General features: G+C 47.4%; 1 protein-coding gene across 1 annotated transcript in view; it reads right to left on the bottom strand.

The window, feature by feature from the left end:
• Window positions 1–1,293: 1,293 nt before the first annotated feature.
• The window catches only part of RAB27A (RAB27A, member RAS oncogene family), a 46,693-nt gene continuing 33,854 nt past the window's right edge, over window positions 1,294–14,132 (bottom strand). The window contains exons 4-6 of the mRNA XM_080934326.1: window positions 13,917–14,020; window positions 10,534–10,657; window positions 1,294–3,294 (exon numbers count right to left, since the gene is read on the bottom strand). Coding sequence (XP_080790452.1) covers window positions 3,096–3,294; window positions 10,534–10,657; window positions 13,917–14,020 — 427 coding nt within the window. The 3' untranslated portion in view covers window positions 1,294–3,095. The remainder of the gene's footprint in view (window positions 3,295–10,533; window positions 10,658–13,916; window positions 14,021–14,132) is intronic.

Below are 14,132 nucleotides of genomic sequence, written 5' to 3'. Positions count from 1 at the left end.
TGCTGGGATTAATAATTGTGTTGCTACCACATGTACAACAGGGCAATGGGTTGTTTTGTTTTGTTTTACAATAGTCTACAGGAGTTGGGTGAAATTACTACCCTATCATTAGGTGCTTCTTGAGAACACCTGATAAGGTTACTCTAGGAGACCAGGTTATCTTCACTAACAAAGTTAAGTTTCTGGGTTCAGGGACATGCCCTTTTTGGTCTCTTCCAGATGTGTTTACCTGGTTATGCTCACCCACATATCTATAATGAACTTCCTCCCCCACCATACCTACGAGCAGGCATGCAGCTTCCTCGGTTTTTGTTTTCCGTCCCTGAGGAGTTTCCATGTGCAGATGTGCACAGCACCAGGGCTCGTTGCAGAGTAAGCACTTACAGAAGGGTTGTGAGCATGCACACTTAAAGACCCCAGTTGGCTCCTCCACTTTACCTGTGTCCCTAATCTTTTTAGCTATGGCTTGCACACTTTGACAAATCCTCCTCAATAGGGTTAGCAAACCGGGTACCAGAGTTTCAGCATGGGGCATTTTAGTGGACCGTGAAAGTGGCTGCTCTTTTATAGGACATGGTTGGACAAGGCGGTATTTGAACAGTGTCCGAGAGAGCACCAGGTAGACCTATGGAAAGGTAGCACCCAAGACAGACAGACCCACGAGTGCCACGTCAGAGAGCTTGAGGGGAGCAGACAATGGTGTGAGCACATAAGGTAGAAGGGCTGAGTCTCTTTCAGTCCATAGCCAAGCCGTCCCCAGTGCCCTGGCACCGTCCCCAGCTCTGCTTTGAGTGCAGGTCTTAACCAATTTTGGTTTTGCTCCAACAGACTACCTGGTTCACCGATTCTCAACGGTGCTCAATAAATATTAGATAAAACATTTTGAATTTGGTGCTGGAGAGATGGCTCAGCTAAGAGCACTGGCTGCTCTTCCCGAGGACCCATGACCAATTCCCAGCAACCAGTCGGCAGCTGACAACTGTGACTCTAGTCCCAAAGAATCCAATGCCCTTTTCCGGTCTCCAAGGGACACAGATATTCAGGCAAACATTCATACACGTGAAATAGAATTGACCAACCGCTCCTATCACAAGCTATCCTCCCTGGGTGTGTTTTGGCCAGACTCCTCATTGAGCATCACATGGACTCAGCATTCCTGAACTGGGTTCCTAGTTTGAAATATTCACTGAAACTTTATACACATACTGGATCTCTTTATTATGATTATTCAGTTGGCACAGAGTTCACTGAAAAGCATTTGCTTTTATACAGATTTGTATAGAAAAATATGGTGTTATTTTATATCAAATTTAAACCATTTTCAAAGAGAGCACAGTTTTGTGTTGTTTTATTTCAACAATTCAAGGCAGCTCTGGTGTTGGAAACTATCACACGTTAGACCCTGTGCCTGGTGTGGAGCCAACAGAAGCTGGATCTGAATCTGACTGTCATCCACTTCTGGACACCTGCACCATGCAAACATTAACTCTCTTGAAACAGGATTTCACTGTGTAGCTCCGGCTATCCTGAAGCTCACTCTATAAACCAGCCTGGCCTCAAACTCACTGCCTGCCTCTGCCTCCCAAGTGCCGGAGATCAAAGGAGTGTGCCACCAACACCTGGTGTAACTTGTTTGTATTTACAAAAGAGACATTAAGAAATGTGTCCTGACATGCGATACACTCCACTGAAGTCTTAGAGCAACACTGGAAGGCGCGGCTGTGGCGGGCCCCATGTTTGGGATATACAGGATTCAGACGCATAGGCCTCAGTGACAGCTCCGGTGCCCCTTGTTTCTAGAACAGAAAAATCGTAGCCATGGCTATTTTTTTTTTCTGGGGAGGGGTCAAAGGACAATGGCAGTAAATGAAAGAGGTTTGATTTCTTAAGTCTTCTGAGAGCCAGGTATGACGACCACACTAATCTCAGCACCGAGGGGGCTGACACAGGCGGATCTCTGTGAGTTTGAGGCCAGCCTAGTCTACAAAAGGAGCCTCAGGCCAGACAGAAAACACATAAGACCCTGTCTCCAAAAAGGAAAAAAAAAAAAAAAAGGCCACTTGAAAACTACCATGCAAAGTACGTGTTTTCCTTTATACTGTCATCAAACATGAGTGTCCAATTCCCAGCGAAAGCTACAGGCTACAAAAGTCCTCCCTTACACTAGCACACAAATGTGACTGCTTAAATACAATGATCTCCCTGCGGCTAGCAAATGAACAGCTGTCTCATTAAAAAGCGATTCCTTTAGTTACATTAATGGGGGAGAGAACAGACTGGGAAACACCACCACCACCAAAGCTTGATGAGAAAGTCAGATTAGCAGTCTACAGACAAGCACAGCCTGAGGTGCCAGACCAAACATACATACATACATACATGCATACATACATATGAAGAGACCATACATACATACAAACATACAGCAGAAGCATGAGCAATGTTCAGATGTGGACTGAACCAACAGACCACTGATAAACTCAAGGGTCTCATGACCCCTCCAAAAGAGCCAGACAATCTGACTAAATTTGATCCCTATTTCACCCACCTCTTCTCCACAAACCCTTCCCACCACCCCAAACTCACAGCGAGTCAGTCTGGTCTACTCAGAGTCTATAGTAGACTGTTTATGTTCATGTCAAAGGGAAGGCTAAGTTAAAGGCAATGCTGAAAGCTATGGACCCATGTGTACACTTACTAACATTCATTAGCGTGAGAGCGATTCTATGGTATAGCTTTTGAAATCTGGATTCTATGACCATGCTAGCTTTTTGTTGTGCAAACATCTGTCTTCAATGAGACTCTAGGGCTGTCTGTGTTGAGGCAGGTGACTGTGTTAAGGCAGGCGACAGGACTATCAGCATTCTATTTAACAGATGAAATCTTGGATCCCTGAACGACCCGCCACCATAGGCTTTTAGAAGACACTTTTGACTCTGCAAAATAGTTCCAGTTCATGGGCTAAATCAAAGAAAGCTGCAACAGAGTTGCAGACGGGAGCTGAGTCAGTTCTAGAGATGAGGAGAAGCACCCGGATGTGCGGCTCATCTCTCGGTCTCCACAGCAGAGCTGGCAGGCGGGGCCATGCTGGTGTCTCAACAGCCACATAACCCCTTCTCCTTCTCCTCACTCAGTTGATCTGCAGAAGTATGGCCATTGGACCGTACCACTCCCTCTGGAATCCAGGACTTATCCACACACCGCTCCATCCGCTTCATGATCAGATCCAGGAGCATCTCAATTGCTTGGCTTATGTTGGTCCCGTTGGCAGCACTGGTTTCAAAATAAGGGATTCTGGAAGACAGAAACCACTGGGGTAACAACGTGGACAGACAGCGACCTTTGCCCTTCATAATCTTTTGACAAATCACAATTTAGAGAATGTGAGGATAAATATATACGACAACAGTGTGACTTCAGTAGTGCCCAGAGGGGTGACAGTGTTTCAGGTATAATTCAATGTGCCAAATAAGAAGAAAAAATAAATTTTACTCCAGTGTGTGTGCCTCCTTCATATTTCATTTTTCAAAATGCTGTCATTTGCCAGCACCTAAAACAAATACCTGCTTAGGCTTAAAAAATGACATCATTAGGCTGGAGAGATAGCTCAGTGGTGCTCTTCCAAAGGCCCCAAGTGTAATGGGAGCTGATGCCCTCCTCTGGTGTGTCTGAAGACAGCTACTGTATATATTAAGATCTTTTTTTTTTTTAATGACATCATCTCTATTGGCGTAAGGCAATCAGTCTGCATGGGCTGGCGCCTGCACCCATCTCTCTCAAACAGCAAGTCATCCTGAGGCAGAATGTATGTGTAAAGAAAACTAGACTTCTATGAGGAGGGACAGGTATGAATAATGTCTAGGCAACCATCAATAGCTGCAGAGTAGAGCCAGCGTTTCCTTAGAAGGCAGGGCCAGGCATAGTGCTACATGCCCGCAATCCTAGTTTGGGAGGTAAAGGCAGGATCATAAGTTTAAGGGCAGCCTCACAACAGAGCAAATTTGAGGAAAGCCTGGGCTACACTTGACCCTGTCTCATTAAAAAAAAAAAAAAAAAAAAAAATGAGGATGTAAGAGGAGGGGATACTGGGGAATGTGTGCTTTAATTATATGCCTTTACCCCCTACCACACACACACACACACACACACACACACACACACACACTCACTCTCACTCTCAAGCAGACCTGGCCTCCAGATTCTTCCAGCATCTCTCAGTCCCTTCTTGGATGGCTGGCAAACCCCGCCCTTTACCCTGAGCTCTCTAGCCCAAGGGCTGGGCTGTTCTTCCCCCAGAGGCTCTTCCTTAGATAACCCAGACATTTTGGTTTCCTGGCTGTCTCCTGATATGTTTGGCCTCCAGGCTGCTGTGCTTGGCTTCCCTCTCTCCTTCCCCTCCGTGTCTCCCCACATGGTTCAGGGTCATAACCACTCTGGACGTTCCCAGATGCCCCAGCCTCTGGTTATGATCTCCCACACGTCTATAATAAACTTTCTCCTCCACCATACCTAGGGACAGTCATGTCCCTTCCTGTTTTTCACTCTGGGAGCACAAAGGTTCTTGCATCCATAGATCACTAGGAAACCAGGAACGTTAGGCACACAGGAGCTTCAATTTCAAAGGAAATGTTGTACCACCTGTTTTCCATTCAGACAGCTAGCAGTGGGTGTTGTTAAGGACCAACAATGACCTTTGCTCTCTGTCGAGCCAGAACCCCCCCCCCCCCCTTTTTTTTCCAAAGGCCCTCATGTTAGTTTTCTCAGTCAATAGGACACATGTAGACCTAAGGGCTTCTGAGCTATCTGTTTGGTGGAGACATCCAGACCCTCCCCAGGCCCTTAAGCTGGTACATGCACCCTATCTCTAGAACCCACCTTCTTGGAAGAAGGAACATAAACTTTGAATTTTGATAGCTACCCTTCCCTGTGCACTGGTGATTGTATTACACCAGGAAACCTTCCCCCAAGATGGTACTGCATTTAAATATGCTTACAATAAACTGCCTGGTGTCAGACTCCAGAGGCTTGAAGGACCCATTTCCCTTCAGGTGGTGATGCTTGCAGTCTAAGCATTCTCCATTCCCACATATGTTCTCATCCGTCCTACAGCCCCTGTTCAACTAGGAAATGCCCTCTTCGGTCCACCAGTGAGCAACACCCGCAGCCTTTGGGTTTTGAGTCGGGATTTAACTAGGTAACTCAGATGGATCTTGGATTTTCTATGTAGTCTCGGCTTGCCTCAAATTCACAGTCCTCCTGCTTACTATCTCCAGCAAAGATTTATTTTATTTTATGTATCTGAGTACACTCTGTCTTCATGCACACCAGAAGAGGGCATCAGATTACATTACAGATGGTTACGAGCCACCATGTGGTAGCTGGAATTGGACTGGGAATTGAACTCAGGACTTCAGGAAGAGCAGTCAGTGCTCCTAACCACTGAGCCATCTGTTATACTTCTGTTTTTTTGTTTCTGCTACATGTGCTTGGGGCATCGAAAGTGCCAGGCTGGCCTGGACTATGGAGCCATCTAACAAGGTCCTGCTTCAAAACCCAAAGCAGCAACAACAAACTAAGATTCTGGATTGGCCACAGAGTTCCACCCGGTATTAGTGGCAGGCAGGCCAGCCTGGTCTACATTAGTGGATTCCAGGACAGTCAGAAAACAAGTATTCCAGGTTGTAGAGAGTACTGTGCCCCCAGCCATAGCTCTGGGCCTTCTCCTTATCTGTGAAAAGGAGGAGCAGGAGTTATGAGGTCAGATTGTGAAGAGGCCGAGACAAACACAGGTACAACACTTAACAGCGTCAGACATGAGAGGCTTTTCTCAGTAGCAGGACTCCTTCTGGATGTGGTGGTGCATGCCTGCAATTCCAGCATGCCAGAGGCACCATTTCTGCACACTCAGTAGCAGCCTGATCTTTGTTTTGTTTTTCGAGGCAGGGTTTCTTTGCGTAGCCCTGGCAGGCCTGGAACTCACTCTGTAGACCAGGTTGGCCTCGAACTCAGAGATACTCCTGCTTCTGCCTCCCGAGTCCTGGGATTAAAGGCATGCCTGGTCCTTGTGTTTTAAAATTTATCTGAAGACAAGTTTAGATATCTAGGCATAAATTCAAAAGTACCATTATCCTTTATGTCCACCAGATGGCGATAGAGCAGCACTGACAGGGAGCACTCTTGCTAGAGGTATGAAAAATGGTTGATATTCATATCCGCCTACAAATGGCCACTTCATAGTTAGTTGGGAGTTCCTGGAGACAAAGAATATGTTTTTAATATACTGGGTGTTATGACACATGCCTTTAATCCCATCATTCAGGAGGCAGGGGGCAGGCAAATCTCTGAGTTTGCACCAGCTTGGTCTACAGAGCAAGTTCCAGGACAGTCAGGTCAGGGCTATACAGAGAAACCCTGTCTACAAAAAAAAAAAAAAAAAGCAAGCAGACTCATCACAATTTAAAAAACAAAAGCATCTGATAAACAAAACGACAACAGTTAGTTTCAAAACAACAAAAGGGACTCTCTTTTTGCACTTCTCCAAGATATCCATTGTGCATAATTCTCAATAGATGACTTCTAACTTCTTCTAAAGTGCCAGAGATTAGGTGTGCCTACTTTCCATGTTCAGTTCCCAGCACCCATATTAGAAACTCAAAATTGTCTATAACTGCAGCTCCAGATATACATAAGCTACCACACATACACACACATTCATATTCTCACTAGGAAAGCATTTGTCTGGCACGTGCAAAGCCTTGAGTTCAGTCTCCAGCACTGCAGAAGTTGTCAGAATGACAATGAGGATCTCTAGAGAGTTTTGTCAAATGTGTCTCGGTGTTTGGCTTCCATGTGGATCCAGAACTCACAGGCAGTTCTGGATGCCGAGTGCTCACAAGACAGGGCTGTGTGACCGTCCCCTGAACCTGGAGGACTGTGGCCAGGGAAATCTGGATTCTCTACTGAGTCACGGTGGTTTCCAGCAATCAGTCTTGTGTGTTTGGTTGTAGCTTACTTACATTGCTTCAAAGTATGCACAATAACACAACATTGATTTCTTTCTTTTTAAGATTTATTATTTATATGAGTGTTTTGCCTCCACATATATGTTTGTACCGTGTGTGTGCCTTGTGTCTGAGAAATCTGAGGAAGTCAGAAGAGAGAATATTGGATTCCCTGGATCTGGACTAAGGGATAGTTGTAAGCTACCGAATAGGTGCCAAGAATTGAACCCTGACCCTCTGCAAGAGCAACAAGTGCTCTTAACCATGGAACCATCACTCCAGCCTTCATTAATTCCATTCCCGACTCAAGGAAGAGATTAAGTTTACAAGGGATCAAGCCATCAGAATCCAAATTCAGACCATGTTCCCTAATTCAGAGTTAGCACAGAGCGCTGCAGAGTTCGGACCCCTGAAATCCAAAACATGACCTGTGCCGATGTATGTACTGACTGACATAGTCAATGAAGGTTTTCGGTTGAGCTTTCATTGCAGAAACCGTGTTACCTTCCCTCATCAGCAACCAGCAGGGGGCACAGAGTTCTTGTCTCTCAAATCTGTGGCCAATTATTGTGCACAGCACACAGGTATGTACTGTTAGCCTTCTAAGCTCCACCCCACAGTTACCTGGCAACAGCCAGGTATGCATCATACCATAAAAGGGGCTGCTTGCCCCTCCTCACTCTTGCTCTCTTGTCTTCCTGTCCCTGTTCTCTTCCCATTTCCTTCCCCCACCTCCTGCATGTGCTCATAGACAGCCTCTACTCCACTCTCTCCCTCTCCCTCCCCCCTGCTCCTAAACCCTTTTAACTCCCCTCTGCATGTCCTGGATAATAACCTCTATTCTTCACTATACCATCGTGCGGCTGGTCCCTCAGGGGAAGGAATGCCTCAACATGGGCCGGCTGAAGCACCCCTTCCCGCATACCTCACTATACCTCCATAGAACATTCCCCCCTTTATCCTTTAATCCCATCCACAGCTTTCTTGGCTTTCTCCATCCGGAATAGAAAAGGCAAGGGGGCTCACTGCCAGCACCAGCTATTTTCTGTGACTCAAGGGAAACAAAGGGCTCGAGCATTTCCTTTGTCCTCATCAATTAAAACCTCTTCTCGTTAGAATGACTCAGCACATCTCTGTGACCTTTTTCATAACAAGTGTGTGCTGGACACAGGGAAAGACAGCCCCCGCATGGCTCAGACGTTGGTACAACAGTAAGCAACACCAGGCTGAGACCCAACATGCAGTAACAAGGAAAGATCTGATGAAGGTCTAGAGTGGGCCCAGGTTGGTCTTTCCATCTCCAGGTACTTGAGCCATTCCCGTTGAAAGGCTTCTCTGACTGGCCTACTTTTACATCACGTCTCAAAGCATAGGCAATACCTACGGCCTCTGTTGCCTCATGGCTGACTTCCTCTCATCCCCTTGCAAAACACACCCCTTTCAGCACTTCAGTCTGACTTGTGGTGTTTGGCCCCTGTTTCCTTTTCACGCTTTTGAGAGCCTCTCAAAGGGACGGGCCATACCAGAACTGCCTGGGGGCTAGCTCTGCCAGCCTCTACCTCAGAATCTCCCAAGTGAGTTGGTCGGAAAATCACGTGGGAAGCCGTTAAAGGCACCGGTGACCCTGTCGGTCCCCACACGGTATGCCCCTGTAGCCTGGCTGAGCATTTCCCGGAATCTGCTTTTCTGCTTACGGTGGGCCACAGGCGAGATGCGGGGGAAGTGAGGCATTACCCCTTAAAGATTCCTCACACATAGGCCCTTACCTGCTGACTCATCCTGGCATAGCCTAGCAACCAGACTTGCGCAGGTCCCACCCCCCTCACCTCTCCACTGGAGACTGCTAAGCCAGGTGTGTGATTAGCCCTAAGATAAGGGCCTGGCTTGTGCAGGATGTCCACACCACCGAGGTCAGAGGCAACAGCTGCTCGCAGTCTCGGGACACTGACATAAATCCTATTTGGCCCTCATTTCCCATACCCAATTCCACAGCTTGTAGCCAGCTCCTTTTCCTGATAGCCCATCCTGTGAACCCCAAGATTCAACATGGGTCACAAAGATTTCCAGAGACTATGTAACTACGGTGACAAAGTCAGATCTGTGCAGTAGATATGTGCACTCACCCGGGCTCCTGTGTTCATATGTGCACAAGTGCATGTGCTAGTGGAGGCAGAGGTTAACCGTGAGTGACAACACCCACCTTGTTTTTATTTTGATAGCTTTCTCGCTGGCCTGGAATTTACTAACTGAGCTAGCTCAGCTGGCAGGCAAGCCCCAAGGATGCACCTGGCTCTGCCTCCTGGCTCTGAGAATCAAATGAAAGCTAACACACCCAACTCGTTTGTATCTTGTTTTGTAAGATAGGGTCTCACTATGTAAACCAGGCTGGGCTCAAAGTCAAAGAGATCCACCTGCCTCAGCCTCCTGAGTACTAGAATTAAAGGCATGTGCCGCCACTTGGAGTTCTGGAGTGGGGGAGCATCGAACTCAGGTCCTTAAGCTTGCATGGCAAGCACTCTGCCAACTTCGCCATCACGTCCCCAAGCCAGGATCTCTTCAAACATGAGTGTCAAACTGAAACTTAGCTGCTAACACTCCACACAGCCAAGCCACAGAGGTGAGACCCATACTCAAGCCTCTACACATCTCCCAGATGTTTCTAAGGGCTGGGCGCCATCTGCCCTGGCAGGACGCATTCCAAATCTTCTTGTCAGAGTAAGGTGGGTGTGTCGGGTGGAATGCCTCAGGTGAGACCAGAGCTGCTAGAGGCAGAAAGTCACGCCCTGCCCACTCCGTACACGTTCTCTCCTTTCCTTTCCCAGAAATCCTGCACCCGCCCACCTGACGGGATGGAAGTAGAGATGTGACGTCACCTTCGCCTTTCATGGGCAAGCCCTAGGGTGCCTCCATGAACCCACTCTAAGAGCTTGAGGAGGAAGACTGCATTTTCTGGCCCTCCACTCAAACCCAGCTTAAAGCAAGGGGCGGCTTCACTTCCTCCCGTCAAAGTTGGCGCCTGCTCCGTGATAGATACCCCCAAAAAGGCCTTCTCAATCGCCGGAACTCTGCAACGGGATGTAAAGTGGTTTTGAAATTTCCTTGCCAAACACAGAGGATTTCCTTATGCTAAGAGTCTTTTGTTAGCCAGGCGATGGCCAGCATACCTTTTAATTCGAGCACAGGAGACGGGGAGGAAGGAGGTCTAGGAGTTCGAGGCCAGCCTGGTCTACAGAGCAAGTTCCAGGACAGCCAGGGCCACACAAGGTGAAACCTTGTCTCGAAAATCAAAACAAAAACAGTCTTCTGTTTGTACATTGGACAGAAGGCCCTACAGTCAGTACGTCTGCACTCGAGGATCTATTCCTACAAATTCCAAGGAGCTCCAAGAGGGGACAGAGACAGCAGAGGACACTCACACCCCATGTTTGTTCTATAACTCCTGCTGTGATGCTCACAGGAGCTCTGAGGTCTCTCTTCTCGCTTGCTCGCTAATGTTTCCGTGTCCTCTGGACCCCACCACAGGAATACTCACCCATACTTCTCTGCAAGTTCCCTGGCCTCCTCCTCTTTCACAGCCCTCTGGTCTTCCAGGTCACTCTTATTTCCACAGAGCACTATATCTGGGTTTTCGCAGTATGCATGCATCTGTAGCTGGCCTAAGGCACAGGAAAGCTCGTTATCCGGAAGTCATAACATAAGCATATAATCAATAGCAAACCCATGCAGAGGTGCTTCTGAAAACCTGAGAATACAGAGGTAAAGAACTGATGGAATACTTTCCCTCACTAGTGCTGAATCATAGATGACATTCCTAAAGCTAGCCACCAAGGTCTAGTCCCTTGTCTGGCTACTTCCTCCTCCCGAGGCTGAGTCGGAGGTCCAACTATCAAAGGACAGAAGTCCAGGATTCCAAAGCTCCTTTGGGCACACCTAGTTAACATGCATTATCAGAAGAAACCAGCCAGGGTTCCCCCCTTTCCCTTTATAAACTACCATTTGCCAATGGCCACATCTGCCTCTGCTTTATCCAGAGGCAGTCCTTTATCCCTCTGAAGCAAATATCCCTTGCCCTTCTCCGGTACCCCATTTCTCCCCTCCCCCTTGTTCCTTTTCATCCCTCTGGGGCTAATAAACCTCCTCTGTTCTAAGAACTTGGTCTTGGAGTGTCCTTTCGTGTACATCTGAAATGCTTTTCATGTTTTTGTATCATCCTAAGGCAGGATCAATCTATTTAAAATAATTAAACTGGGTGTGCCAGGCCCAGATCCAGGGCTTTGCGTGAGCCCACACCAAAATCCACCTACTGGACTGTTTGAGCTCATGAAAGGGCCAGTTCTGCTGATCCAAAGCTGCAGGACTCCCCCTAACACCGGGCAACACCAGGGATGTCTGAGAGGAGTCCCACTGAGGACCCAGTACTGACAGTGTAGCAGAAGCCAGAGGCCCCGAGCCAGACCAGTGACTCACTGCAACGAACATCTGCAAGTGAAGCTGCGTGAACAGGAGGGTGTGCTGTGGGACACACTGACACACTGCAGCTTCCATGATGAGATGTTTTCTATGCTTTGTTTTTATTTCCTTCTGTGGGGGAGGGTGCAGAGGGCAGACATATGAAGGGGAGGCGAGTAGGACTGGGGTCTACGAGGGGAAACTCACAAAGAATCAATAAAAAGTTAAAAAGAGAAAGAGGAAGACAAAGACGAAGATGATGATGAAGAAGAGGAAGAAGGGGAAGGAGAAGAAAAAGCATATGTGATGGTACATGCCTGTGATCCCAGGACTTGAGAAGCTGAGGCAAGAAGCCTCAAGTCCAGAGACAGCCTGGCACTGAGACCTTGTCTCATACAGACAAACAAAACTGCAGTTTGACGATGAAAGAAGTCGCAGAGTAAATAGTAAATGAGTGTCACCAAGATCGAGGGAACCAGGACACCACAACTCATTCTGTAACCTTCAGAAACATTCACCTAGAACCCGTTAGCTAGTCTGAACTATGAAAAGCAAAAGTGGCTGGACGGATGGCTCAGTGGTGAAGAGCACGTACTGCTCCTCCAGAGGACCTGGATTCTGTCCCCACCCAAGTGGCTCATCACCACCAGCTCCACTGGCCTCGCAGGGCCCCTGCGCTCACATGCACATTCCCACAGGGACACGATTTTTTTTAAGTCATAAAAATGAAATCTTTGTAAAGGAAAGAAAAAGAGCCCCAGGGGGTTAAATAGTCCCATCTCCCAAAGAATGAACATAAAACCCAACTTCTTTCTCCTCACAGGCCAGAAATGGAAGCATCTGAAGTTTTGCAATCAGTGGTCTCGGGGCGCATGACTCCATATGTGCTTTGTCCCTATCAGCCAGGAGTGTTGACACTTCACTTCCTCCTCACAAAGGCAGGCCACACATATCTTATCAAGAGAAGGTGAAGGAGGAGGAAGTCTCCCCAAGCCTCAAATAATACAGGCCTGAATTTCAGGATATTGTTCTTTGCTTTTAGGGGACAACTTGGGTCACAAGACCTGCCCAGGCAAGATCTAACTGTGCCCCGTTTCCTGTACAAGCCAGGCCCCTTCTACCCTAGGTTGTTAATGTGCGGTTCCCACACTCTAATACCCAGTCACTTCCTTCAGGCTCTGTTCCATCCTCCCCTCTGCACCTCTACCATCCACTGTTGTGCTTACAAACATCTCCTAGTGTTGGAAGCTTGGCTCAGTTGCTGGCCGTGTGCTCTCCTCATCAACCCTGCCCTAGTCCTAAGGGGGAAGTTATGTGACCACCTTAGCGTCCTGATCTGCAAATGAACAGGGCAGTACTTATTTCCCAGAGTGAAGGTGATTATTAACTGTTTCAGTGACTCTCTGGGTAAGGGATATGGGCTAGCAGTCTCTGCAACCCCTGAGAACTTTTTAGAAATGCAAATTCGAGGTTTTACCCAACCACTACTCACGAGGAACATGGTTGTCCAGGGAACTGTTCCCCCAGGAGACTCAGATGCATATGAGCACTCAGTTAATAAGCCAAAAAACTTTAAAGACCCTGTAAGAATTAGTAACAGTTCATAGCGTCTATGTTGGTGAGTTTAAGAGATGTTATTGTTTTCTGTGTCTCTGACTCTCTGTGTGTGTCTGTCTCTCTCTTCCTCTCTCTCTCTCTCTTTGGAGAGGGAGAGGTGTCCAGACAACATCCCTGTGTAGCCCTGGCTGTCCTAGAGCTCCCTCTGTAGAGTAGGTTGGCCTCGAATTTAAGAGATCCACCTGCCTCAGCCTCGAAAGTACCGGGATTAAAAGGTGTGCACCACCATGCCTGAATGGTATCATAATTCTCATCTCTACATTTTAGCATTAAAATTACAAAGTAATGGGTGATTAATTGATCAGTTATCTGAAATTTTCCTCTAAAGAAGAATGTACCTAGACACCCAAACAACTGTACCCCAAGGTGAGGTGCGGTAAGGATCAAACAATAAAATGAAACAACAGTCATCAGCAAGAGGGGAAATAGTCCCACTAAGATTATCATGGGAAAATTTCGTGGAAGCACTTTCTTTACAGGTTTTAAAAAGTAACTCTGGCTGGGTGGTGGTGGGATGGGAAGATGGATGGTGAGCCAGTTCTAATCGTGTGGGGCCCAGAGGACTGCGCTCTCTGATCAGGCTCCTGCACTGGGCTGGCTCACCCTTAGGCGCTTCTTACTCCCTCCAGAGAAGATGAGAGGATCCCCAGCAGAGAGAAGGTAGCTCCAGGGAGCAAGGGATGTCAGTCATTGAGGCCCTAAGCTGACGAGCTTATTCTTAGCAGCATTGGCACTGAGCTGTTTCCAGAAGAACATGTAACATGAACATGCTACAACATGGACATGCTATAACATGGCAGTTCAGAGCAGTCCCAGGAGCAGGGCAGGGCTGGGAAAAACCACACATACTTATCCAGTTTCGGACGTTGAGGAAACTTTGCTCATTTGTCAGGTCGAACAGAAGCAGGAAACCCATAGCATCCCTGAAGAATGCAGTGGTCAAGCTACGGAACCTGGGGCACAAAAAAAAAAAAAAAAAAAAGACAGTTGGTCACTAATGAACAAAGCATAAAGAAGTAGAAAGAACAGGAAAGGGCATGACGGAGGAGAAAGTTTGGTATGGAT

This window comes from Micromys minutus (assembly GCF_963924665.1).
Source record: "Micromys minutus genome assembly, chromosome: 21".
Classification (NCBI taxonomy): Eukaryota; Metazoa; Chordata; class Mammalia; order Rodentia; family Muridae; genus Micromys; species Micromys minutus.
This window is presented reverse-complemented; position numbering and strand designations above follow the sequence as displayed.